Raw genomic sequence first — 27,760 nt, 5'->3', positions numbered from 1 at the left:
CATTGGTGATATCATGGTGTTGTGACGGAGTCGTCCTCAACTGTCCGACGCCAATGATGCTGGTCACGGAGTCCCAGAGTACCTTGTGAAAATAAGGAAACAAGCTGGTGTACTGATTTGGGGATCGTAGTGTAGCTGGATCCGAGGCAGCATCTGTTCCGGTGCTGCAGAGTGAAGGAGCGGAGGTGACGTGAAGTTGTCTGGTCCTTGCTGTGGAGTGGTGGGTGTGAGGCGGTGTCGGTGCGAAGCAATAGATCTGAACTTTCGGTGGAGTCGATATCTGGCTGTCATGAACTGGGTGCGTGACTTCCATGGAGTTGCGGACTTCGGCGAAGCTGCAGCGATGTTGGGCCTGCAGAGTCATCGCACTCCAGCAAGGAAACATGGCTTCGGTTGCAGGTGGCGTCATGGGATTCAGCAGCGGTGTCAGTCTGGAGTCGTCTGAAGTCTGTTCACTTGGTTTTTCTACCATCTTCTCCTTTCAAGAGCCCTGGGTCTGGATTAGGCACCACTTGGCAGGGCAGGAGTCTCAGCAGAAGGTCCAGGTGCTGGCAGAGGAAGTCTTTGATGGCCCTGACACTTCAGAACAGGGGACAAGCTCAGCCCAAGCCCTTGGGGATATTTCTCAAGCAGGAATATAGCACTAAATCCAGTCTTTGTCCCCTTTCACAGGCAAAAGCAGCAACTGCAGGATAGCCCAGCAAAGCACCGTCACAGGCAGGGGCAGCACTTCTCCTTGGCAGACGTTCCTCTTAGTTCCAGAAGCAAATCTTTAAGAAAAGCTAAAGTCTGGGGTTTTGGGTCAGATTCTACCCCTTTCTGCCTTTGAAGTTGCCCAACTTCAATGAGAAGTCCCTGTGTTATCAGGATCCTGCCTTGCCCAGGCCTGGCTCCAGACCCACACCAGGGGGTCGGAGATACCATTGTGTGAGGGCAGGCACAGCCCATTCAGGTGCAAGTGACCCCTTCTTCCTCCACTCCTCTCCAGATGGCCCATCAGACTATGCAGGCTACACCCCATCTCTCTTTGTGTCACTGTCTAGTGGAGATTCACAAACAGCCCAACTGTCACTCTGACCCAGACAGGGAATGCACAGGCAGGCAGAGTCAAAGAATGGTTTAAGGAAGAAAATGCCCACTTTCTAAAAGTGGCATTTTCAAACAGAAGATTTCCCACCAAGTTCTCATTCCCACTCAAACCATAAGATGGGCTGCCACTAGAACTATGAAGCCTGGGTTGCAGCCTGGTGGAGCGAGGCTGAAGGGGCAGAAGGGGATTTGTTGGCTGTTCAGCAGGCAACTTTGTTGGTTTTGTCATGTCTCTCGGGTCTTTTTTTTTTTTTTTTTTTTTTTTTAGATTTTTGTAATTCTTCCTGTGGGTACTCTGATTTTCAATGGTTGAGAATAATAACAAACCATGTGAATACCTCCTGTCTGTACTTACCTTCTGTCAGTAAAGTAACATAGCATCTGAAATAAAGTACAAAGTAGTTTTACTTTATTATTTTGGTTAACTATTTGCTTCACTTCTATAATGCCATTTACTATAAGTGCAGGTAAATTCCGACATATTCTAAATCTTTTGGACCTTAGTGATTTAATTTTTTTAGGGGTCTTTTAACACTCAATCTGCAGGATCTGTGACCTGAGTAGTCCGTGTTGATCTCCATTTTCACCAATGTTTGCTTTTAAAACTATTTCAATATGATGATCTACCTTAAATATTGAATGCGGTCAGCAAAATCCCTCAGACTCCAGAGGTCGAAGCTTCTTGTCGCCAAGGTTGGTACTTTCATGAAGACATGATTTACTTCCTCAACCACATCTTGGGAGCTGTTCACTTGATGGCTACTTTAGAAAGCAGCATTGTCTCCAGTTTATTTATAATACTAATGCTAAGCCTGAATGGCTCCCATGATTTTACACATGCAATTTTGGACCAATCACAGGCCTCAGTTTCTTCATAAAGCTCCTGTTGGAAAAATGGTCCTCTCTGAAGGGTCACCCCAAACTTTTTGCCTTCTTCCTCCTCTCTTTCAGCCTAGTTTATGCTGGCTTTAGGACGCTGCGAACTTTACCACTGCTAAGCAGTGCTAAAGTGCATGTGCGCGCTCATTAAAACATGGTAACATTGGCTCATACCCAGTCTCCATATTTAATTTACCTATAATTCCCTGGTAAAGTGCACTACGTGTGTCCAGGTCTTATAATGTAAATGCTAGTGGGCCTGCAGCACTGATTGTGCCACCCACAGATCTCCTGGCAGACAGGACTTGGGTTGAAAAGGGATCTGGTGCACTTCAAAACCACCCTTTGAAGTCTCCTACACTTCAAAGGTACAGTTGGGTGTATATATACTGGGTCTGTGATTTCCCCCCACTCTCCCCCCCCCCCCCCCCCCCCCCAAAAAAAAAGAAAATCAGACACTTCTGGACCTACAACTATACTCTATCAGAAGGACTGCTGAGCTGCCCAAAGGGCTCATCTTGCCTGCTTTTCTGGAAGGACTGCTCTCCTTGTTGCCCTACTGCTCCCTGACTGTTGGAAGGGCGTTGCCTTCCCCCAAAAGTGATCTCCAAGGGCTTGGAGTGAACTTGCCTCTTGTTAAGAAGTTTCGAGGCCATCAAAAACTTCACCATAGAGAGAAAATCCATTGCGCCAGAAAATTGACACACTGCCTGCAGAATCGATGCAGCTCCTGTCTCGAGGCTGGAAAATTGCTGCAGCACCTACTGAATTGACACAGAGCCTGTTGGTGTGGAGTACTTTTTGTGGTGTTTTCACTGTTACTATATGAGGTATTACACAATTACTTTACACATTGCCTACTAAGTTAAACCTGTTTGCACGGTGCCAAGTTCCCAGAGGGTGACCGCAGGATAATTTAGGTTGTGGTGCGATTACCCTGACTAGGATTGTAGTCTCTACTTGCACAGGGTGCATACTTCTGCCAACTTGGGACCCAATTTCTAACCGCTCCTTGGCTGTATTGTCAACCAACTTGACAAAATACACCAACAATAACAATATGTCAGAGGACTTTCAATTAGTTTTTAGCTCCATTCAAGGCAAAACCTTTCGGACACCTTCTGCTTCTTTGGTGATTACCATTCATCCCTCCTTTTCCTTCTCAATTTGCAAACCATTTTAAACATTGTTGTCCACAACATACTCCTCAAAACTCAGTCACAAAGTTGGTGTAGTCGGAACAGTGCTCAAATGCTGCAAGCCATACCCCTGAAACAGATTCCAATGCATAAAAATGTGATCTTCTCGCTCCACACCTCACTCTGTCCCTTTTGATGTCTCCCAAGGCCCCATCCTCCCATACCCCCTATTTCTCCATTATCTCTGTGGAGCCATCAGGAAACAAATTGGTAAAACAGAAACTCCTGTCACCAGTATGCTGATGACAGTTAGTTATATATGAAACGATTGCACATTTCCCTAATGGCCTTTAGACTTTACCACTGTCTTGAAGGAGGTACAATTCAGGATGATTGCTGTTAAGCTAAAATGAAATCTCGCCCCCTGCCCCCCCAACGAGATAATTATTAATCTCCACCACTGGTGATGAGCATTTCAAAAACAATTCATGCCTGGCTCCTCCCAAAGCAACCTTTCATGCTGCAGCCCATATGGTGAAAACCTGTATCTGTGAACTCCCTTGCTTAATACTAGGTTTCTTCCTTTCCTCTTATATCAGTGTGCTTTTGGGGTATCCCTCTTTGATCTTGGGGGGGGCATGTACAAATGTCAAGAAGCTAATGGTCCAGTAACCAGGCCGTATTTACCCACTATCATCTCTGTTCTGGTCCCTTTTCTGGGTTGCTCCTTTTTTCTTCACTTATATGCGATTAATACCACAGTTTTCATTTATATGTAATCACTCAAATCCATTCACTTTCAGTTTTTCTTTCATTGTTTATTTTCCAGTGATTTCATAACATACGATATTCCATCCTTGATGTGCTCTGCGCCCTTCGTCTGCTTCGCATCGGATCATTATGCATGTTCGTACACGTCCCTTACATGCCAAACGATTTGAGCACATCTTGTGTATCATTATCCATAATGTGGCATTGCTTGAAACTCCTATTTGCCTACAAAAACAGCCTGCTTGTCAAAGAAGTGTGCAATTAATCACTCCATCCCAGACCATTTTAGTGTCGCACCCATGACGAAACGGGGATGCGTACACTACAATATTTTGGCTGCGAGGGGTGTTGCTGACGTAACCCCTCCTTGTTTGGTATTGTGTTGTTGCCCGTGGGTTACGTGCAATTAGGTAATAAATGTGGTGTGGCAAACGGGTGTGGTTAGTTGGATGGAAGACCCTGAGTAGCGATAACCATGACCGCTGGGCCGTTGCTCAAAAACGAACGTGCACTGTGTCGTCTGTTATTGGCGGTGCAGCAAGATCAAGAACACACACACACACTCAAACATACTATCGTGTTGACAGACAAAACAACAATCTCTCCCAGAAACTGCTTGTGTCTTCGAGTAATGTCTCGAAGCCATAGCATGTTGAAGATTGGCATTCAGAAAATTTCCACATTGACAACCTCTTTTTGTGTTACACTCTGTCCTCCTGATTTTTTTTTATTTTTTATTTTATCCACATAGTTGCTCTGGTCAATCTCCATCTGGTCTATATTTATTTTTCAATGTTTAAACACTCACTGGTCCTAATATTTGCTCGCATGTGTATGTCTTTAATGTAATGTGTAGATTTATATAGCGCAGTTTATCACCCGGGATGGTGTCTGGGCGCTGTCCATGGGCATGGGGAGATTAAGTGATTTGCCCAAGATCTTTAGCTCCAGAGGCAGTTGCTGTGACCACTGCGCGCGGCTTCAAGGCAAATATAGACACACTTCTATGTGAAGAGCTCAGCCACCCTAATGTAGGGTTTTGAAGCTGTATTTCAAGAACCAAATAAAATAAAGATGCAAAGCAAAATCTTTGGGTCAGGACATGGCTACAAAGATTGAATACCTTGCAAGAGTTTAATGAAAGTCTGAAATGACGCACTTGATTGAGGAAGTGCCCCTGGGTGCCTTCTGTCTTGCATATAAGTATATGCTCCAAATACTGTCTGCGGCATTGTTTTTATGAAAATAAAACATCCTATATGTTTATCTGGGAACTGGACCTACAAAAACCACCAGAAACACAGCCTTTGAATTCCAGGTCCGACCAGCTGTGTGTACTTCCTTTGAAATTGAGTATATCATTGAGGTTGAGGAGGGTGTCTCTTGTTGTGTTTGAGCTTGTGTTTTCTAGGAGATTTAAGCCATCTAAGAAAGTGGTGTGGGCATGTACAAAGGATGAGGTTGGCTGTCATGCACGACACTGGCAATGGGGAACACAGGTCATAGTGTAGATGATCCTGCACAACCCTTCGCCCCACACTTCTAACACCCCACCCAAAAACGCACAGGCAGAAACACACCAGGCCCAAAGATATCCTCCTTAAAGAGGCCCCTTCCATAAGTACAATACAAGGTGCACTCATGAGTAATATATTTTAGAATATGTTGTGAATTGGGGTTTCTTTTTAACGAGGCGTGTGATCAGTTCTCTGCATGTATGTAATGACATATGATGACGCAGAAATGAAGGTTTTACATTTATTAGCGCATAAACGTAGTACTGCAATAATCAAGTGTGACTTTAACCGAACTAATAAAGATTGTACGGGGACAAATGTGCCCTCAGAGTAGTTCGCCAACATTTATAAGCGTGCTTTATATAACGTGATGTATTAGAATTGTACTAATCTGACATAACCGTAAACGTGTGCTATGATTTGCTTGTTTGAAATGTTTTAACTTAGCATAACTTTAGTGGAGGCTTTGGCCTAGTTGCCTTGTCTCACGGTTTAGATGCTCGTGTTTTTCTAACGTGCTAATAAAATGTGTATTCTTGCTTGAAGCTGTACTTTTCCAGTAAGATCGGTTCACATGCTTATCTTTAAGGTTTCGTGCCAGCCTGGCATCTTCTTCTTTGCTCCAAGGTCAATCTGCAGGTGCAGACAATGGACGCTCTGAAAGTGAGTTAATTGGTAAAATATGTTGCAACTTATGTTCCCGACTCCAAGGATAATGTATGCCTAGGTAGAAGCTTGTGAACTGTAGTTTTTGATTGGACAATTTGAAGCCAACCTATGAACTCACCAATGGAAGACCCTACTGGATTTGAACTGTTGTCTATTTAAACCTGGTGCACAAGAGGAAAGCAGCCATTTTTAGCCTTTACCAGCCATTACCCGCCTTTTGCAGGACATTGCTGACATTATGGTCCATCTTGCCGACTTCGTCATTTTGCCATCTTCTACGATGCCAATTGATGTTCGACGCCATTTTGAATGAGACTTTGATGCTTTCTCTAATCGAGAGAAAGAGACTTTAAGTAATTCTCGCCCTAGAGACTTTAACTTTGATTCGTCCCTTTGCATGAAGTAGTAATTTTGTCTTTTATCTTGCCGCTGTGAGGCAATTGCCCCGTCCACCCTGCCCCTTTGCCCCTGTCCCATGCTGATCGGAAACCGGTACCTGTGAGACGAAGACTTCCTTGAATGCTGATTGAATTTGGTAAATATGAAAGGAAAATGTACAATTGCATTGTGTTTCTTTTAGGTAACCAACTGCTGATTTTTGATAAGAGCCCTAGTTAGGAGTTTTCCAAATCAATGTTGCTAAATTGTTTTTGCATGAAGTCCCACATGCAGATGCTAATTTGAGGTTAGATGAGGATTCATTTGCTGCACGATGCAATTTGAGACCTTGTTATGCTGACTAATGTATGCAATTAGCTCATTACAGATTATAGTTTTAGTGGTTTGCGTTGCTATTATCGAATGCATTGTTATTCAAATGCTGCATAGATTGCATCTTTTTCGCCGTTATGGACAGCTATTAATGTTCATTTACATATATCATTTGGTGTTGAGACACATTTATATCGTGCTAGCTTTGTTAATATAGGGAAATAAATTCATTAACTTTGAATAAACTGGTGTGGTTATTCATGACCGAAAGGTCATGGTTCGCCGAAATGTTTTCTGGATTAATTGTGAAGTGTTATGTTGATCAGGGCATTGCTTATGTTCGTTATTGATTATTGGTTTGATTGAATTGATTGATCTCGGGTGAAGAGAGCCCCACTTGGTCAAAAGATTCATCGACCCAAGAGCGTCCAAATACAGGTAATTTATTAGTACGGAACGCTCTATCAGTAGATGGTAGCAGAGGACGGTTTGGCATTTTGGGACCCCACTCGAGAGGTATATGGTGTTGAATTAGATTTTTCTTGGGTAAAACAGATTGAGAGAATGATGATGCCCTAAGTCCCCCGCGACTTTCCCGGGATCTCGGAGCTTGCGAATGGAGAGAATGGAGGTGTGAAATCGGCGTTGGCGGTACTAGTGCCTATATTGAAAACAGCAGAAAATTATCAGCCGCAGGTCCCAAGGTACTACAGCAGTGACAACGGTACGGGAATGATTCTAGATCCAACCGTAATGGGAGTACAGAATGGTCGCAACCCAACATTGGCACAAGCTGAATCAACCCAGTTTTTGATGCCTCAAAAGCAGATGCAGGGGGGAACCGCACATGCTCAGATGACGGGGAGTCAGACGGGCATGCCGGCAATGATGACCCATAGTGTGGGAATGAACATGCCTCAGAACCTGGGGAATGGACAGAACCCAGATGCGATATCCCTACCCATTACTGTAGGTCCACCGGTACCTTTGTACATTCAGCCTAACTCTGGTATGAGCGGTCAAGGATCAGTGGTGCAGAATGGGACGGAAAGGAGGTGCATAGAAAACACTCCAGAGACAACTCCGATAGCGGCTCAGCCAACTGGATCTGGGTCCTTGATGGAGTTTAGTCCCATATGTGCTCAGTCAACAGTGGTGAGGTCGAGTCCCCCACTGATGATACCGCTATCATCGAACACTGAAAAGTCGCCGCAACCATCAATGGCAGTCGATGTGAACGCTACACTGATGGGGTTGAATGCTCAACAGCTGACACAGTGGTTCAACAGTCTGAATTCCACACAAGGCTCAGCCAGTGGGAAGGGAGAAGAAGACTATCTGAATAGGGTCAGGTTGAACATGGAAGCAGAAGAATTGGTGGAAGGGACTATGGGTGTGAATCGGTTTGAGTCCTACTCGGAAGAAGAGCTGAGGTATCTATGTCCTAGGATTACGAGAGAAGTGAACAAGGTACATAGAAGGTTGCAAGAAATAGCTGACAAAAACGGGGTTGAGATAGACAAGACAAAACACTTGAGCAGGAGCTATAGATTGGATTTCAGGACCACAGACTTTGAACACATGAGGTCAGCAGGCATGAAAACGCACCTTAGAGCATTGCTGCAGAGTGCACAAGTGTGGAGGTGCTTAGACAAGTGGGAAAGCAGATGGGCAAAGAAAAAGGAAAAGAGGAAAGACAGTGTCACAGAGCACAAGGAGAAAAGACCACAGAGTAGTGATGCAATAACCATGTTACCAATGAGGGAGACAGCAGGGGGAAAATTAATACATGTACCGTGGCACAGAAGCGACATTCAGTCTTTTACGGACGATTTTCCCAAACTGAGAGAGAAACCGATTGAATGGTATCAACAGACTGATAGGTTTGTGAAGCTTGCAAAATGTCTTTGGGAGGACCTGAACACCCTCTTTGAGATTGTGGTTCCGGCAGATTTGTGGGAAGACTGCAAAAGGGCTGTAGGTTGGCCGACAAGTGAACCAGAGAGAGACAGAGATACGGGTGCACCATCGCCTATGGTAATGAGCTTGTACTATAAGGTGATTGAGCATTTGAAGACGAAGGTTGCCGCGAAAAATGTGGATTGGCAGAAGATTGATCGAACTGCCCAAGAGGCTAAAGAGTCGATTCATGGTTACTATGAGAGGTTGTTGAAGGCGTTCAAGAACTACAGTGGCACGGAAACAATAGAGGCGAAGGACATGCTTCATTTTGTGTTTAGATTTGTGGAAGGGCTGAGACCAGAGATAAGTCAGATGATAAAGACGCATTTGATTTGTTGGCAGTCGAAACCGATTGATGAGGTGTTGAATTATGCGAAATACTGTAGCGACGAAATTGAAGTGAAACAGAAAAGGTTGAAAGAGAAAGTGATGATGATGCAACTTAAAGCAGCTCAGACAGGTTTGCAAGGGTTGCAAGGGTTTCAACAGCAGATACCGCAGCCGCAGGGAAATATGGTGTTTCAGCCACAGGCGAGAGGCAGAGGCAGAGGAGGCTTTGGGAGTAATGGTCCGGATTTGAACACTGTTGTGATTCCGAATGGTGTGCAGGCAATGAAAAGGGTGATGCCGTGTCACGTGTGCGGAATCGTCGGACATTGGAAACGCGAGTGCCCGATGGTGGTGCAGGAAGGTGCAGGTGTTGGTCAGCAAAACAATGATGTCAATGCATTCCAGACAATGAGGGGACCGAAAATGAGAGGTCCAAACCCAAATTTTCAGACCATAAATCAGCTGCAGGGATTACAGCCCATGCAGCCGCAGCAGATGCAGATGCCCCGTATGCAGATGACGCAAATGCAGCCAATGCAACAGCAGTTTCCCATGGTACCTAATCAGCAAATGCAAATACCCTTGGCACCAGTGAGTCAGCAGCAAGTGATGGTTCCTCCACAGGTCTCGGGTCAGGTGATGAGTACAAATGGCACAGTACAACAGTTCCCATTACACAGTGAGAATGGAATAAACAATGTATGGGAAGAGTGAAAGTTCAGATGAGGAGGGAAATTGTGTGCTTGCAGCATCCTTGGACGTTGATCAAAAGGGTCCATATGTGGAGGGAAGAGTCATGGGTCATCGTGTTTCATTCTTGGTTGACACAGGAGCAACACGTTCAACTGTTAGGAGCATTGAAGTACCAAATTTGCCACTCTCAGGGAGAACAGTTCAAGTAGTGGGAGTAGCAAACAGGCACCTGACGAACCCAATCACAGACCCAGTACCAGTCAGCATTGGTAACTATCAAGGGATACATAATTTTGTGGTATGTGACTCAAGCCCGATAGCACTGTTAGGGAGAGACCTATTGTGCAAATTGGGATGTTCGATTATGTGTTCGCACAATGGAATTAGAATTCAGACGAGCAGTGATGGGGAAGAAGAGGACAGTGTAGAAGGGGATGAGATGGAAACTGTCGATGAAGAATATCCTCTGATTAACCTTTTTCCGATGATAACTGAAGAAGATATTCCAGCTGAGTTACGGGAAACAGTCGGAAAGGAAGTGTGGGATATGACCGGAAAAGAGGTGGGATTGGTGAAAGGAGTGGAACCAGTGAAAGTGACCGTAAAACCCAATGTAACCTTTCCCCAGACCCCACAATACCACATGGCACAAGACACCCTCATGAAAGTCGCCCAACTCATTGACGAGTTTGTAAAACAGGGAGTACTGAAAGAAGTGTTAAGCAGTCCATGTAATTCACCAATCATGGGACTGATAAAGCCGAGTGGAAAGGTCCGAATTGTGCAGGACTTGAGGAAAATAAATGACATCGTAGTTAAATGCTGCCCTGTAGTACCGAATCCAGCTGTGATAATGTTTCAAGTCCCTTGCGATGCCGAGTGGTTCTCCGTCATCGACTTGTCACAAGCATTCTTTTCGGTGCCTCTTCATGAGGACAGCCAATTTCTCTTTTGTTTCAAATTCTTAGACAGAGTTTACAGTTGGTGTCGAATTCCTCAAGGGTTTTCTGAGTCACCGTCAATTTTCAATCAGATTCTAAAGAAGGACTTGGAAGCGTTAGATGCAATCAGTAAGTCATCGATGTACTGTACTAGGGTTGACTCGAATGGCAATTCTAAGACAGAAAGTGGCTGCACAGCCAACACCATTGCTCTACTGAACCATTTGGGAAGGAATGGACACAAGGTGTCTCCTTCAAAGTTGCAGTTCTGTCAGAAGAAAGTAAAATACTTGGGTCATCAGATAGAGAAAGGGTCACGGAGAATAATGAAGGAAAGAATAACAAGTGTACTTCAAATGAGTCCACCAAAGACGAGGAGGGAGGTGAGGAAGTTTTTGGGGATGGTGAGCTACTGTCGCCAGTGGATTCCCAACTTCTCAACTCTAGCAAAGCCTTTACTGAAACTGACCCAGAAGGATGCCTTGGATGAAATTGAGCTGAAAGGAGATGAGATGGATGCTTTTATTGAATTGAAAGAATGCATGTGCAGGGCTCCAGCTTTAGGTATGCCTGATTACACAAAGCCTTTCACATTGTTTTGTCATGAACGTGATGCATGTTCTTTGTCTGTCTTGACCCAAGCCCATGGTGGCATAAACAGACCAGTAGCATATTTTTCAGCTACTTTGGATCCGGTCGCAGCAGCACTTCCAGGGTGTTTGCGCGCCGTAGCAGCAGTTGGTATCAGCCTCACTCAGAGTGAAGGAATAGTGATGGGACACCCATTAACAGTCATGGTCCCTCACTCAGTTGAGATACTTTTGACCCGCTCCCGAACGCAACACATGACTGGAGCAAGACTCACAAGGTATGAAACGATAATTCTGGGCTCACCGAATGTGCAGCTGAAAAGGTGCACTACGTTGAATCCAGCAACCTTGCTTCCCGGTGAAAATGCTGAAATTGAGAACGCTGAAGACGTCGAGCATGACTGCCTTCAGGTGACTGAATTTTGCACAAAACCTCGACCTGACATTAAGGATACTAAGCTTGATGAAAATGACCAAATTGTTTTTGTTGATGGATCATGTTTAAGAGATGCATTGGGAATATTGAAAGCAGGATATGCTGTATGTACTGTAACAGGTGTCCTGGCTTCAAGGAGTCTATTCCGCACAAGTAGCAGAGCTTGTAGCCCTTACAAGAGCATGCCAACTGTCTACATTGATGAAGGTTACCATTTACACTGATAGTCAGTACGGGTTTGGAATTGTGCACGACTTTGGGCAACTATGGTCACAGAGAGGTTTCCTGACCTCTTCAGGGTCCCCAGTGAAAAACGCGGAGAGAATAAGGGAATTGTTACATGCCATTCAGATGCCAGCCGAAATTGCAGTGGTAAAGTGTAGTGCTCATACAAAAGGACAGGACTATGTTTCCCTGGGAAATGCATATGCGGATCAAGTCGCAAGATTTTGTGCCTTGAACTGTATATTGCTCAGGGATGAATGGAATTCGATAAGTGAACCAGAACTCGAACCAGCTGAAGCATTTGCCTTGAAGGTCGTGGATACAATGGATGAGCTAAAAGCATTACAGAATAGCGTCGGAGAGGATGAAAGAGTTTCCTGGATTAAGGCACAATGTACAAAGAGACCAGATGAGTTGTGGGTTTCAAATGAAGGAAAATTTGTTTTACCAAATAGTCTCTTATCGCAGCTAGCGCGGTTCTATCATGGGCAGGCTCACCTAGGGAGAGATGCCATGATAAGATTGTTCAAAACTGATTGGTTTAACCCCAGATTCCGTCAAGTTGCAGAAGCAGTTTGCCATCGTTGTGTCATTTGTCAACAGATGAACCCAGGAAAGGGAACGGTTGTGAACGTGAGCCACATTGGTAGGGCGGGTGGCCCGTCCAGCAGAATGCAGATGGACGTTATTGAGATGCCTGTGCATGGAGGTCTGAAGTATGTGTTGGTGATTGTGTGCATTTTTAGTCACTGGATTGAAGCATACCCCACACGTAGAAATGACAGCCTTACAGTTGCAAAACTATTGTTGAGGGAGTTGATACCACGTTTCGGATTCCCGATCTCTTTAGAATCAGATAGAGGAAGTCACTTCAATAACGAGGTGATAAAGTTACTTTGCGCAGCGCTGAACATTGAGCAAAAACTGCATTGTAGCGATCGCCCAGAGGCCTCAGGACTGGTGGAACAGATAAATGGTACACTGAAATCAAGAATGGCGAAAATATGTGCATCGACAAATTTGAAATGGCCTGACGCATTGCCTTTGGTGTTAATGTCAATGAGAAACACCCCTGACAGAAAGACTGGATTGTCCCCGCACGAAATTCTCATGGGCAGGGCCATGAGACTTCCTGCAGTTCCCGCAAACGCGCTTTTGAATATTACAGATGATATGGTGTTAGACTACTGCAAAGGTCTGGCTGACGTGGTTCGCTCTTTCTCTCACCAGGTGGAAGCAACCACCTTGTCACCGATCCAAGGTCCAGGACACACACTGAAAGCAGGTGACTGGGTCGTGATAAAGAAGCACGTGAGGAAGTCGTGTCTGGAACCCCGTTGGAAAGGCCCTTTCCAAGTGATCCTGACGACCACTACCACTGTGAAGTGTGCGGGAGTTCCCAACTGGATTCACGCCAGTCATACAAAGAAAGTGTTGTGTCCCACAGATGAGGAAGTTGAAGCGCTGAGACTGCCAGTACCTGATAACAAAGTGCCAAGCGCTGAGACAGAGCAAAACAGAACTAGAAGCGAACAGGCAGAAATAGAAGAGAGAGAAATATTCTCTGAGGACGAAACAACCGATTCACTTGGGAAAGACCAAGGAGAAACCTCAGACAGCGACGAAGCAGCTGAAGGTAACAAAGAGCCTGAAGCAGCTGAAAGTGACAAAGAGCCTGAAGAAAGTAACGGTGACAAAGGGCTCGAAAGAGGTGAAGAAGCAGGAGAGCCTGATCAGAGGAGGGCTTTCCCAGAAGCAGACGGTACAGAAAAAGAAAAGAAAAACGTGATCGACTCCCCAGAAGGAGGGGACAAGGCAGAACAGAACGAAACTGTTCAAACTTCTTCAGAGGAGATCGCAGGTCCATCAAGTGGACACAGTGCAAAGAGAAAACCGAGTATATCACCAGTAAAAGTAAGGACTAGAGAAACGTTGAATGACGGTGAAGGGCCAAGAGTGAAAGAGAAAAGAAAGGAAGTGTCTGTCGTGATACCAACATCAAGTGAAGAAAAAGACTTGGCCAAAGAGGAAAGTACCAGTGAGGCAGAATCAAAGAGAGATGCAAAATTGAAAAGGAAAAGGATACCAAACAGGAGATATTCCGGTCCAGAATGGGCATATGTAGTCAATGACGATTGGACTGACGAATTTGTATCTCTTAGCCTCGAGAACGAAGAAGAAGAGATACCAATAGAAAAGAAAAGTTTTATGGACACTATTGACTGAAGAAAAAAAAAAAAAAAAAAAAGCTGATAAATGACATTGCTTGCTATAATCTAACGTGATACAACCAGCTGAGACATTGCTAAACCAGATGAGACATTTGCTAACTTGATAAGACTTTGATAACCTGATTGACTCTTAAACCCGATTTGAGACAACGTTGCTAACTGGAAAAAAAAAAGACTGAGTTAATGCCGAATTGAGAGAAATGCTGCTAACAGATAAGTGACTGGGCTCCTGAAGAAAACTGTGTGAACATTGCGCTCGTTCAGCTTTGTAACTAATTGCTAAATCGTTTTTTTTATAGGTGCTTCTAGCTCTCTGATTCTATACAGATCATGACACAAAACAGTAGAGTGAAATATTGTAAATATGCGTGTATAGGCTTGATTACTGCATGTGTACTAATAATAATGGCAATAGTGCTTGCAACGCGTGGTAAGGGTGAGAATGAGAAAATTGATGCTTCTAATTCTGCTCCTGTTACTGTCACTGAACTAACCGCATTGAAAAGACTAGAATTAGATGAGAGACACTTGCATGATAAAAAGGAACTTTCGTATAATGTTTTCTATCGCCTACTAACAGAATATGTTGAGACTATGGATGCGAAAGATTATGTGTGTACACAGATACCGACATCGGTAAAGGAAGGGGTGACTTATCACCACATGCCTCTTACATATGGGATTACATGTAGTTTAGTAACTTCTAGATTTTATGGTCAAACTAACATACAGTATTTTTACTCAAATTATGATGTTACCTTTGCATATGTTCCTATAATAACGCAGCTAAGCCAGATTGCTAAAGATTGGGATGCTAAAATAATGAGGGAATTTTTCGAGCCAATGCAACCTTTTGAAACAGCTCACGCTCATAGGGAAAACCTTACCTGCTCGCTCACTGCAGTAGAAATAAGCTTTTTAGATCGCACAGATGATAGAAGGGCACAAATTAATGCGAAATTAGAAAAATAGCTAAGTAAGAGGACTTCAGTAGATCATTATGCTTTTGCCGCAATAAAAACACAAGGGAGAATAGCTTTAGATGCTTGGCATGTAGGGAAATTTTGTATATATCGTGGTGAATCTTATTATGATAACATTTTCGTGGGAGCGAGTGAATGTAAACATACGTTCATCTTTAAGGCCAAATGGACATCCATGCTGAACGGACTTGACCCTGTCATACCGGGTGTATATTACATTTGTGGGCATAATGCCTATTATCGTCTCCCAAAGGGATGGTGGGGGAGATGTTATTTGGGTATAGTGTTCCCAAAGGTTTATCAACTGGATGACCTATCGGTGATTCCAAAGACGTCTGGATCTCATCGTATCCAGAAAAGAGAGACCGCAGCTGCTGTGGTAGGAGATATATTTGGAGCCATGATTCCTTCATTGGGAGTTGTGTTGAATTCCATCAAAATAAGAAAGTTGTCTACTATAGTGGATAACATGTTGACAAAGTTTTCAGGTGCTATAATCCTGATGGATGCTGAACTTGCAGCAGAAAGAGCTATGACTCTTCAAAACAGGCTTGCCCTAGACATTCTTTTAGCAAAGGTTGGCGGCGTTTGCAAAATGCTTGGTGCGCGTCACTGTTGCACGTATATACCAGACAACAGTGTAAAAATTAAAACAATGCTTGCAAATCTAACAAAAGAGAGTGCAGACTTGAAGGAATTGAAAGAACCAGGAGTTTGGGAGAAGGTTGGAAAGGGAATTGCTTCAGTGGGAAATTGGCTTGGTGGCATTTGGAATGGAATATTACTAAAAATAATACAGGGAATACTAATAGTACTAATTTGCATCTTTGGGATTTGGGGAATAAAGAGGGGAATACTAACGATCATGGCAAGAATTAAGAGAAGGAAGGAAGAGAAAATGATGAAAAGAATGGCAGAAGAATACAAAGCAAGAACAAGGGGAACTAAAAGGCAGAGAGAACTGACAGAATTTTAATGGAATAAAATTTGTGGGAATGGTTTTGTGTGATGACAAGTAGTCATCAGAGGAGGGATTGATGACGCAGAAATTAAGGTTTTACATTTATTAGCGCATAAACGTAGTACTGCAATAATCAAGTGTGACTTTAACCGAACTAATAAAGATTGTACGGGGACAAATGTGCCCTCAGAGTAGTTCGCCAACATTTATAAGCGTGCTTTATATAACGTGATGTATTAGAATTGTACTAATCTGACATAACCGTAAACGTGTGCTATGATTTGCTTGTTTGAAATGTTTTAACTTAGCATAACTTTAGTGGAGGCTTTGGCCTAGTTGCCTTGTCTCACGGTTTAGATGCTCGTGTTTTTCTAACGTGCTAATAAAATGTGTATTCTTGCTTGAAGCTGTACTTTTCCAGTGAGATCGGTTCACATGCTTATCTTTAAGGTTTCGTGCCAGCCTGGCATCTTCTTCTTTGCTCCAAGGTCAATCTGCAGGTGCAGACAATGGACGCTCTGAAAGTGAGTTAATTGGTAAAATATGTTGCAACTTACGTTCCCGACTCCAAGGATAATGTATGCCTAGGTAGAAGCTTGTGAACTGTAGTTTTTGATTGGACAATTTGAAGCCAACCTATGAACTCACCAATGGAAGACCCTACTGGATTTGAACTGTTGTCTATTTAAACCTGGTGCACAAGAGGAAAGCAGCCATTTTTAGCCTTTACCAGCCATTACCCGCCTTTTGCAGGACATTGCTGACATTATGGTCCATCTTGCCGACTTCGTCATTTTGCCATCTTCTACGATGCCAATTGATGTTCGACGCCATTTTGAATGAGACTTTGATGCTTTCTCTAATCGAGAGAAAGAGACTTTAAGTAATTCTCGCCCTAGAGACTTTAACTTTGATTCGTCCCTTTGCATGAAGTAGTAATTTTGTCTTTTATCTTGCCGCTGTGAGGCAATTGCCCCGTCCACCCTGCCCCTTTGCCCCTGTCCCATGCTGATCGGAAACCGGTACCTGTGAGACGAAGACTTCCTTGAATGCTGATTGAATTTGGTAAATATGAAAGGAAAATGTACAATTGCATTGTGTTTCTTTTAGGTAACCAACTGCTGATTTTTGATAAGAGCCCTAGTTAGGAGTTTTCCAAATCAATGTTGCTAAATTGTTTTTGCATGAAGTCCCACATGCAGATGCTAATTTGAGGTTAGATGAGGATTCATTTGCTGCACGATGCAATTTGAGACCTTGTTATGCTGACTAATGTATGCAATTAGCTCATTACAGATTATAGTTTTAGTGGTTTGCTTTGCTATTATCGAATGCATTGTTATTCAAATGCTGCATAGATTGCATCTTTTTTGCCGTTATGGACAGCTATTAATGTTCATTTACATATATCATTTGGTGTTGAGACACATTTATATCGTGCTAGCTTTGTTAATATAGGGAAATAAATTCATTAACTTTGAATAAACTGGTGTGGTTATTCATGACCGAAAGGTCATGGTTCACCGAAATGTTTTCTGGATTAATTGTGAAGTGTTATGTTGATCAGGGCATTGCTTATGTTCGTTATTGATTATTGGTTTGATTGAATTGATTGATCTCGGGTGAAGAGAGCCCCACTTGGTCAAAAGATTCATCGACCCAAGAGCGTCCAAATACAGGTAATTTATTAGTACGGAACGCTCTATCACATATGGAAATGTTGGCGTGTCAACGCACACATCCCTTCAATGTACTCCAACATATTTAAAAAGAAAAATGGTTATATGAGCCTTTTAGTCTGTTGAGAGTGATCTGTCTGTCAAAAGAACTCCCATACACTCTAAGATCCTCCACACGTCTATTCCAACAGAAATCATGTATTACGCACACCTAACACTCACTCTTGTATCTAAGGGCCCACATATAATAAAATCCCAGAGAGGCATAGGCCCGCAAGCAGGAACAGATCATCTACATCCGTCAATCCACAGACCCAGCTTTACCCACCCTCATGATGCATTATCATACTCAGAGTTGCGGTCCACACAGACTGTAACATTCACTGGCTTGAAGTGAGCAACATTTTATATTTTTTTTTATCTATGCTAAGCTGATGTTAGAGTTGTTGCAATTCTGCCCACTTCCACTGGTTACGCATCAAACGCCTGCTTCCTTTTTTTTTTTTTTAAAGCAAAGAAAAGGGAGAAATCCCTGCATAACAAAAATTCCTTGATACATACAGTGAGAAATGCACGAAACCAGAAATATGTCAGAGGCCAGTTAATATAACTACCGTAATGGTGAATGCATTAAGTTAATTACTGCCTGCTAAACCTTCGGCAGTATAGCAAAGCAAAATATCCAGAAGTGTAGCCTGTGCTTGGTACTTACCTCCTACAGTGCCAGCAGGTGTTGGACACAGGCTTCAATATTGAGGAAGTTGCTTTCAAGAGCACTGTCAGGGTTTTGAGTTAGGTATTTACTGTAATGCAAATATCATTATGGTTATAAATTTACTTGGCTCCTCACAGTCCACCTAAAACTATCTTTTCCACTTTCTTTTTTTGTCTCTGGAACAGCCATGATTCTTCTCCACAGGAAACGGAACCTGGGTGAATTTTGCAAGTTTGCTAATTCGCTCAATTATTTTGCTCCCTTCTGTTGGATTAGCCTCCACAGAGATTCTGCCTCGCTTGTCTGTGTGAATTTGTGCAATGTAATGTAAGATGGATTTGTAGAGCGCTGCTGGTCACCTGTGAGGGTATCCAGGAGCTGAGTAGGTGAGTGTAGGTGTGTGAGACTGGACCTGAATATAGGCAATCATGATAGTCCCAGAAGACTTTTTGAATATCCAGGTCTTCAGCTTCTAGCAGAATTCAAGAAATGATGAGGATGCCCTTGGTGTGTTGGAGGAGGTTGCTACAGGACTTAGCAGCTTGGTAGGAGAATGACTGACCTCACATTCTGCTTCTGGTGATGAGGGGTATGTGGGAGTGGGATTGATGCTGACTGAAGTTGTCTTGTGGGATGGTGGAAGTGAAGCCGGTGAATGAGGTATGCGGGTCCCGTGTTGTGTATTCACTTGAATGCTTGTGTGAAAAGTTTGAACTGCAAGTGATTCTGGATGGGGAGCCAGTGAATCTCTGTTAGGAATGGTGTGGTGTGGGTTTGGATGCCAGTGTGGATGTCAATGTGTAGTGAGTTGCTGTAGTCCAATGTGGTTGTAATTAATGCCTGCGTGATGGTATGTCTTGTGTCCAGTGATAGCCAGTTGAAGATTTTACATAACATGTGGAAGATGCGTAACATGAAGAGTTGTGATGCACACACAAAAAATAAAGCATGATCATTTTCACAAATACTTATATATTAATGGTGATTGGCACGAGAATTATTATACATCTCTAGTTTCTTGGACAAATGACAGTATATAATTATTTAATTGAATTAATCAATCCAAAGTTATGTTTTTAAAAACCCCATGAAGGGTTTCCATAGATTTTGTCAATTAAGACTGTTAGACAAGTTGAGTTCCTTGCAAGAGTGCAGTGAGTGACCTTAACATTGAGTGTGTTTTTTAAGGTTTCACATGCACCATGTCTCCAATGGGAAGGCAAGGGATCTTTCCCTTGAAATCCTTTCCGTGATTGTCTGGATTCAGTCAATTACAATGCTCCTATTCATCCTTTCGTTACAATAGTAGTCTCAGGGGTAATATTTTGCATTTGGTAATCCAAGTTTTTGAAATGTGAGATGTAGTGGTATAACAAAACTTGTCTTCAAAGTACATGAAGCGGCCATCCTTTGGACTCATTCACAAGCTCTCAGGCAAGGGTACTGGCCTCAGTGTCCCCCTGCCCCCCTGCGGTTTGGGGGCACTGCAGAGGCTACGGGGCCTTTGTTACACCGCTGGTGAGATAACATTGGGAACGTATCCAGCAGGGACATGTCTCTATGTATATTGTGTATACATATCACAATATTCTTGCTGCATGATGAATAGCACTGTACATCCCATTAAAGTAAGTGAAAATTACTTGGTTAAAATGTAAAAAAACAAGTGCAGTATTTTCCGTAATTAACCAGACTAAGTAGCCCAGTTGAGATGCCTGGAGGCTCATTCTATATTTTGGAACAACTGCTTTGCTATAGGTGAAACAACATGAGGTTTAAGCACCTAATGCATATGTCACACACAGTAAATATTGCCCACTGATGATTTTAATGTTTCCCTAGGTGATGCTGTCTTGGCATTTCCACCACCTCCTCCACCTTATTTTGCTGAACCACACTCCCCATGGAGCAACAGTCTGAACATCCGCTTGCAAAATGGTGAAAACCCTCCATCGTACAGCAGTATATTTAATGGCAGGTAAGACAAAGTGTGGCTGGTTAAAGTATAAACAGTTTGAAACTTTTTGCAGGACTTTTACGGTTCTTACATACACGTTTTTAATTTTTTAAATATTAATATTTTTTGCAGTTTTATGTAGAACAAACTTGGCCCAAGGGCATCAGAGTGCTTTACATGAGCATCAGTTTACATTACACAAGGTTAAATTCATGTTTTTAAAGCACAAGGAGATATAGGGGGTCATTACGACCTTGGCGGGCGGCTACCGCTGCCCGCCAAGCGGTAACCGCCGTGCGGCCGCCAATGCGGCCGTACTCCCGCGGACCCCATTACGACATCCCCGCTGGGCCGGTGGGCGCAAACCTTATTTGCGCCCGCCGGCCCAGCGGGGATGAGGCCGCAACATAGGAGCCGGCTCCTAATGGACCCGGCCGTGCGACGGGTGCAGTAGCACCCGTCGCGCTTTTCACTGTCTGCTATGCAGACAGTGAAAAGCTGGCCGGGGCCCTGTTAGGGGGCCCCTGCACTGCCCATGCCAGTGGCATGGGCAGTGCAGGGGCCCCAGGACACCCCTTACCGCCAGCCTCTTCTTGGCGGTGCAAACCGCCAGAAACAGGCTGGCGGTAGGGGTGTCATAATCCCCAGGGCAGCGCTGCATGCAGCGCTGCCCTGGCGGATTATCACTGCCGGGGCTAAAACGGTCTCCGTACCGCCAGCCTGTTGGCGGTACGGACGCTACATTACCCCTGGTGGTCTCCGACCGCCAGGGTCGTAATGACCCCCTAAGTGATTTGCCCAGAATCGCAGGGTAGACTATAATGTGGGGCATGAGATACAAAATGTCCATTGGCAAAAGTAGTCCCAAATTGCACACCAACTTTTTGTAAATGGTAGGGAATTTTGCAAACCAACCTATTTACTAACGGGTCCCTTCACAAAATTCTGATTTGTAGTAGGTTGCAATCCAACCCACACAATCGTGAGGTAAGTCGTAAATTGTGACTCTCTATGATTGGATGCCATCACAGGGATGAGGAATTGGTGGCTTGCTGGGGTCAGTTTGTTTTTAAAATGCAGTCCTTCCTTGAACAAAACAAGGCTGCATTAAATGTCTTTTCTGTTTCTTTGAGAGATAGCAATGGTCCTTTGCACCACTGACTTATCCCCCAACAAACATTTTTTTAACATGACCAAAGAGGATGGGGTAGCAAGTGGACCCTTTCCCATTGCCAAATGGGTTAACACCTCCTTTGGGGTGTCTGTACAAATTCATTTTTTTGCAGCTGGATTTCTGTTGCAGAAAATTGATCTGTACCTTAACAAATCACTATCTGGAAACACAGTTCTTCCAAATAGCGATTTTATTATGAGTTTATAAACTCATTTTGCGACTCTATAACGTGTTTCTGAACCCGAAGTTTCGTACTTGCAGTCACAAACCCTATTAGTTTTGAGAATTGCAGGCTATGGGGCTGCAAAATGGTTTTGTACATCAAGCCTCTGCTTTCCCAGTTCCAAAGCCAGCACCTTTGGCCTTAGGCCACATCGCCACCTGTTAATATTTTTTTATCTACATAATAAGTAGAAAATGTCATCTTTTGGAGGCCGTCCGTGCACACATTTCTATGCCCTACAATGTAGTTAATAGCCCTTCAACATTAATAATCACCTGTATATACTGTTAATCACTTTTGATCGCTGAAATCTATCACATGGGACTATTGTCAAAAAAGTTGAAAATAATTTTATAAATAACCTGCCAATTTTACCAAAAACGCTTTTTAGAATATTAACTGTGAAGAAACATGTTATTATCCCAATAGGACATTGCATGTTTAAACCCATATCCGTCAATATTTTTCATTTTGCTAATAAATGTATTTTCCCCAACTTCTGTCCCACACTGATAGCTCAGTGGGTTCAGTGGCTGTTTGGAAAACTACCTGTCACAGTAAGGTAGCGTAGCATTTCATCGCATTGCACCCGGTACTCTAGGTTTTGTGTGCTCTTGGTATGTGTTGTTGTTACAGTGCTCGTTCCATTTAAGAAGATGCCCTTTTTGGTGAAGCTTTCAAAACAAAGCATTTTAGGGTTAGGTGTTAAAAATTATGCCCTAGTGTATTTTCTAATGAAGACATGTCGCTATTCAGAAATTTTAACCGGTATGGGCTTCCATTAGGACTATACTCTAAGGCACAGTCGATAAATGTGGATTTTGAATCACTGATTTCTGAGATTCTCTGTAGCATTTTGGTGTCCGAGCAAGAGTGTGCTGGAACATTTAGGACTGATGACCTCATTGTGAGTTTGGCAGTCACAAAGCAGGACCACCAAACTGTGGTGGCATCCTCCATCCACCCTATTACAATGTTCCGCCAGTCAGACTGGCAGGGACAGTGCTACGAGATAGCACTTGGTGCCTTTAACGAAGCCGAGTGCTATCTCATAGCACAGAGGAGGCCAACCAGTACCCGTGGAATGCGCACTGTCTACAAGACAGTGCGCATTCCAAGGGTGCTGGGCGGGGGGGCTGCCCTTGTTCTCTGCCAGCCTTTTCATGGTGGGAAAACTCATGAAAAGGCTGGCTGAGAACAAGGTTGTAATCAGCCAGGCTGAGCTCAGCGCTGCCTTGGCAGACTACAACCAAGACTGCCGTTAGCCTTTTGGGAACACTGTTCCTGGTGGGGGCGGCGGTCTCCTGGCAGGTCTGCCTTCAGGGTCATAATTGGGTGATGAACCGCCTGGAGAGTGGCAGTCTGACCTTGCACGCGAATGTGGCAGTCTCACCGTCCACATAAGTGTTATGAGGCCCTTAGTGAGTTCATCTGATAAATTAAACTTCACCCCTGGCAAGTGTATGCTAGAATATAATATTCCTCACTAATTTCCATATACATCATGAAGGCTGTTTTCAGAATTGTACCCCTTTTTAGATTTTTTTAAAAGAGAAGGGTTCTATTTCGGATGCATTGCCAGGTATGACAAGTTTAGAAGTGTATTCTTTAGAAATAAAACATCAGGTCTTCAAATGAATACCATGAGACCTAGTCTTCTGAGAGGGCCTGAACTATTGAATGAGATTCTGGTCTTTGTTTATCACTTTAAGAGAAGGTTTTGGAATCTGCTGTGTAGCAAACTTGAAGTGGACTGTATACATTTAACTGTAATCGAGCCCATGACCTCCCTCGCTCCTACTCAGTGAACATTTACATGTTGTGTTTCCTAATTATACCTGTGAGTATTTCAAGTTGGTTCGAATGACAATGAAATGCAAGTAAATGATTCACCTTACAGATGAATAAAAGGAGAATATAATAATAATTTGAACAATGCAAAAGAATGGTCAACTAAAAAAAAAAATCGATAAAGTCAGCCTAGAAGAGAGTTGGTCTAAGGGAGTAGTGGGATTGGGAAGCAAATAGGGTAGGTTCAAGGTGTAAGAGGTGCAAGGGGGCATTCATCGCGTTTATCATCAGCAAGGGTTTGTAACAAGCTTGAAAGGAAGAGAAGAGGTGGGTAAGGAGGTAGCGTGAAGGTTGGTAGAGAGGCTACTACTGTTTAAAAAAAATATATATATATATCTGTTGCTAGTGAAAATGTAGAATTTTAAACCATTTAAGTTTGAAACATTTGGCTCAAATGAGGGTTGGGTTTGCATACACTCTTCTGTGTACTACCTAGATCTTTTGTCAAGCCACATCGGGTGACAGCATACACACAGTCTGCCAGGCCCTCAGTAGAATTATTTTGGATGATCTTGGGACATATTTAGAAAAATCTGACATTTAAATTTAGGAGTTAGATGGCCGTACAGGTGATTTTGTGTAGTTAATATAGTCTCACTGATACATAGAAACTTATATTATTGATTTTGCCAGACAACAAAAGTAAAGATTTTATGTTGGTGGTCTTGTTGCATCATGCCCCAACAGCTTTGGGGGTCTTTGGGGAATATGCAGGTCACTGGGTCAGAACCCAGGTGGTTAAGGCCATGCCAGTTTTGGGAGTCCTGCGGTACACACGGTACAAGGCCACAATCTAGGTGGTTGAGGCCTTTTACCACCGGTGTCCATGTTCCCCCACCTAATCTGTTTCTCAGAACTGAGCACCAAAAAACACAGTTTTAGCACTTGACAGTCAGAGTAGCTAGGAAATCATTCCAGCACTTTCCAGGGAGGTATTGTGGAGGTAGAGACTCAGAACTCCAAAATCACACACAACTTAACATCTGCCCCATCCATTGTGTTAGCTTTTTGATAAAGTGCTTTATTATACCAAGTATATAACACCACATAAATTGATTATGCCAGGGAATATACTTAGTTCTAAGGAGGTGTTACAGGCAAAGCAATAGTAAAGCAATAGTAATATGGGAGGCAAATAACAGATGCAGGCTCCCAGTGGGAAGTGCAAGCCAGTTAGTGTCTGTTTCTTTGCAGATTGAAACTCCTAATGGCATCTGACTTCTTAGTAGTCAGGAGTGAGATCTAATCTCCTTGTGCCTCAGAAGCAGGGTTCATAAAGTATTTACATTCTTGAATGCATTGGGACCCTGGCACAAGGTCCTTGCTAGATGCGATGTGTACTGGGGACCCTGCCTGCTCTCTTGGCGTTGCAGTTAACCAGCAAATTCCACTTGTATTTAGTGGCTGTGGCAGCCACAAATGCGGCCTTTGTCTTTACCCCCTCCCCTCAATACCTTCCATATATTCTAAAGGATACACTCAAGTGGGAACAATTGGCAGGCCTCCACTGAAAGGGAATTTCTATAGGAGGCCATGTCTTCATTCTCCTACCCGTTAATATCTGGTGCTTCACAAAATCTGATGGACAGTCCGGAATACACCCTGCTCGTCTGGGGGACGGGGGAGAAGAGAGATTAGTAAGCTTCTATTTTGTGCCATGCTTTATCAGAGGAAGTCCAAAATGGATTCCACTGGTCTCATAGCCACAATTGCATGTTGTACAGTTTCATAAAAAAAGGTGATAGCCACTTGATACTCCTTGGGTACATATCAAGCACTTTGTCAACGTGGGGCCTGGCAAAGGCACTTTGGCAGATCTTTGAAGCACACATTCACCAAAACACGCAGGAGAATCTTCCTGTCCCAAGATGTCAAGTCTAACTTTAAAATAAATTACATTCTAATGTTATACACATTTGAAAGATAACTTCATTAGTATTCAGAGACTAACTTGTATGTTTCCTAAAGAGAGCTTTGTTCTCAAAGCCCTAATACTAAAGGGTAAGGTTTATGTCACAAGGAGAGGTGCACGTTGGGCCAAAACCCAGAGCTGAGAACTAGTTGAAAGAAAGCATAATTGGGTTCTTCATGCTTCACTGCAGTAATCAACATATAGAGATTAAAGGTCCTTCCAAAAGTTGCTGTAAAAGAAATCTATGCTTTTTAATTTTTGTAATATACTTTTACGTTTGATAGCTTATCATTTAATCAATCAATCATGGATTTGTAAAGCGTGGATAATCACCCATAGGGTCTCAAGGTGCTGACTGTAGGCGTGCTGCTCAGTTGAAGAGCCATGTCTTGAGGTCCTTCCTGAACTGCTTTAGTAATGCGGTCTGCTTGAGCTTGAGGGGTAGTGTGTTCCATGTCTGGGCTGCTAGGTAGGAGAAGGATCTTCATCCTGCTGTACTCTTCTGGATTTTGGGAACGGCTGCAAGGGCGAGCTGGGAGGAACGGAGACGTCTGTTGGGTACGTAGAAGGAAAGGAAGTGGTTGAGGTATGCCGGTCCTATGTTGTGCAGTGCCTTGAAGGTGTGGATTAGGAGTTTGTATGTGATGCGCTTGTTGACTGGGAGCCAATGTAGGTCTCTGAGGTGGGAGGAAATTCAGCTGTATCTGGGGATGTCCAGGATGAGTCTGGCTACTGCTTTCTTGGTGATGCCGGCATAGTGCGTTGCCGTAGTCCAGTTTGCTGGTGATGCGTGCGTGGGTGACTCTCTCGTGTCGGGAGAGGGGGGGATCCAATTGAAGCTCTTCCGCAGGAGACAGTGTGTGGAAGCTTCATGAAGAGACGGTGTTAACTTGACAGATCATCAATAGAGAGGAGTCCAGGATGATGTCCAGGTTGCGTGCATGGTCAGTGGGGGTGTTACCTAGAAACGTGGGCCACCAGGAGTCGTTCCGGGCAGAAGGGGTGGAACCGATCACGAGGATCTGTCTTGACCGAGTTGAGCTTGAGGCAGCTGACCTCCCATCCAGATGGTGACTGATCTCATCCCGTTGTGGAAATTCCTCTTGGCTTGAGCAGATTCCTCGGACAGGGAGAGGATCCGTTGGGTGTCGTTGGTGTAGGAGACTGTGTTTAGCCCATGTTGTTTGGTGATCTTAGCGAGCGGGCCATGTACATGTTGAAAAGTGCCAGGCTCAGTGGGGATCCTTGGGGCCCTCCTCAGCAAGTGTCTTCAGGGCTTTGTCTCAGATGCCTGCGTCGTGCAGCCTTTAGCAAAGGTGGAGTGGGATACCGTGTCAAATGCGATGGAAAGGTCGAGGAGGATGAGAGAGGCAGTGCCTCTGCGGTCCAGTATGATGCGTATGTCATCAGTGGCTGCTAAGAGTTAGATTTCAGTGCTGTGGTTGCTTCTGAATCTGGACTAGGATGGGTCTAGGATACGGAGTGTCTTGAGGAATTCGGTGAGTTGCTGGTTGACAGCTTTCTGTGTTCCTTGGCTGGGAAAGGGAGCAGAGAGATGGGTCTGTAGTTCTGCAGCTCCCTAGGGTCGGCGGTGGGTTTCTTGAGTAGCGAGCTGATTTTGGCATGTTTCAGTCTGAGGGGAATGTGGTGGTTTCAAAGGATAGGTGGTTGATTCGGCAGAGCTCCGGTGCAAAGGTGGCACCGACCAGGTTGAGGATGTGATGAGGGCATGGATCCGAGGGAGCTCCCGAGTGGATGGAGTTCATAATTCATGGGTGTCCTACAGTGATGAGGGTCCAGGAGTTCAGTGTCTGGTGAGGACCTAGGTCTGTGGCGGTAAATGGTGCTGGCAGGCTTTAGTTCCTGAAGCCTTCGTATATGGATCTTACGGTGAAAGAAGGTGGCAAGGTCATTGCAGAGGTCTTGGGAGGCTGTCTGCTCCAGGGTTCGTGAACTCTGACGATGGCGAAGAGCTCTTTGCTGTTTTGAGTGCTGGTGTTGAGGCGTGCTTGAAAGGCAGCTTTTTTTGGTGGCTCTGATGTTCTGGTGGTGTACGGTGACTGCATTTTTTTATTCTTTGCGGTCTTCAGTAGATTTGCTGAGCCTTCATTTCTGTTCCAAT

At 44.0% G+C, this 27,760-nt stretch overlaps 1 protein-coding gene across 2 annotated transcripts in view; it reads left to right on the top strand.

The window, feature by feature from the left end:
* TMEM171 (transmembrane protein 171) overlaps window positions 1–27,760 on the top strand; it is an 89,626-nt gene that overhangs the window by 44,445 nt on the left and 17,421 nt on the right. For both annotated transcript variants that reach the window (XM_069224061.1, XM_069224069.1), the window contains exon 4: window positions 20,364–20,499. In XM_069224061.1, coding sequence (XP_069080162.1) covers window positions 20,364–20,499 — 136 coding nt within the window. The remainder of the gene's footprint in view (window positions 1–20,363; window positions 20,500–27,760) is intronic.

Source organism: Pleurodeles waltl, chromosome 1_1 (assembly GCF_031143425.1).
Source record: "Pleurodeles waltl isolate 20211129_DDA chromosome 1_1, aPleWal1.hap1.20221129, whole genome shotgun sequence".
NCBI lineage: Eukaryota > Metazoa > Chordata > Amphibia > Caudata > Salamandridae > Pleurodeles > Pleurodeles waltl.
The sequence above is the reverse complement of the archived record's forward strand: the minus strand, read 5'-3'. Positions and strand labels throughout refer to the sequence as shown.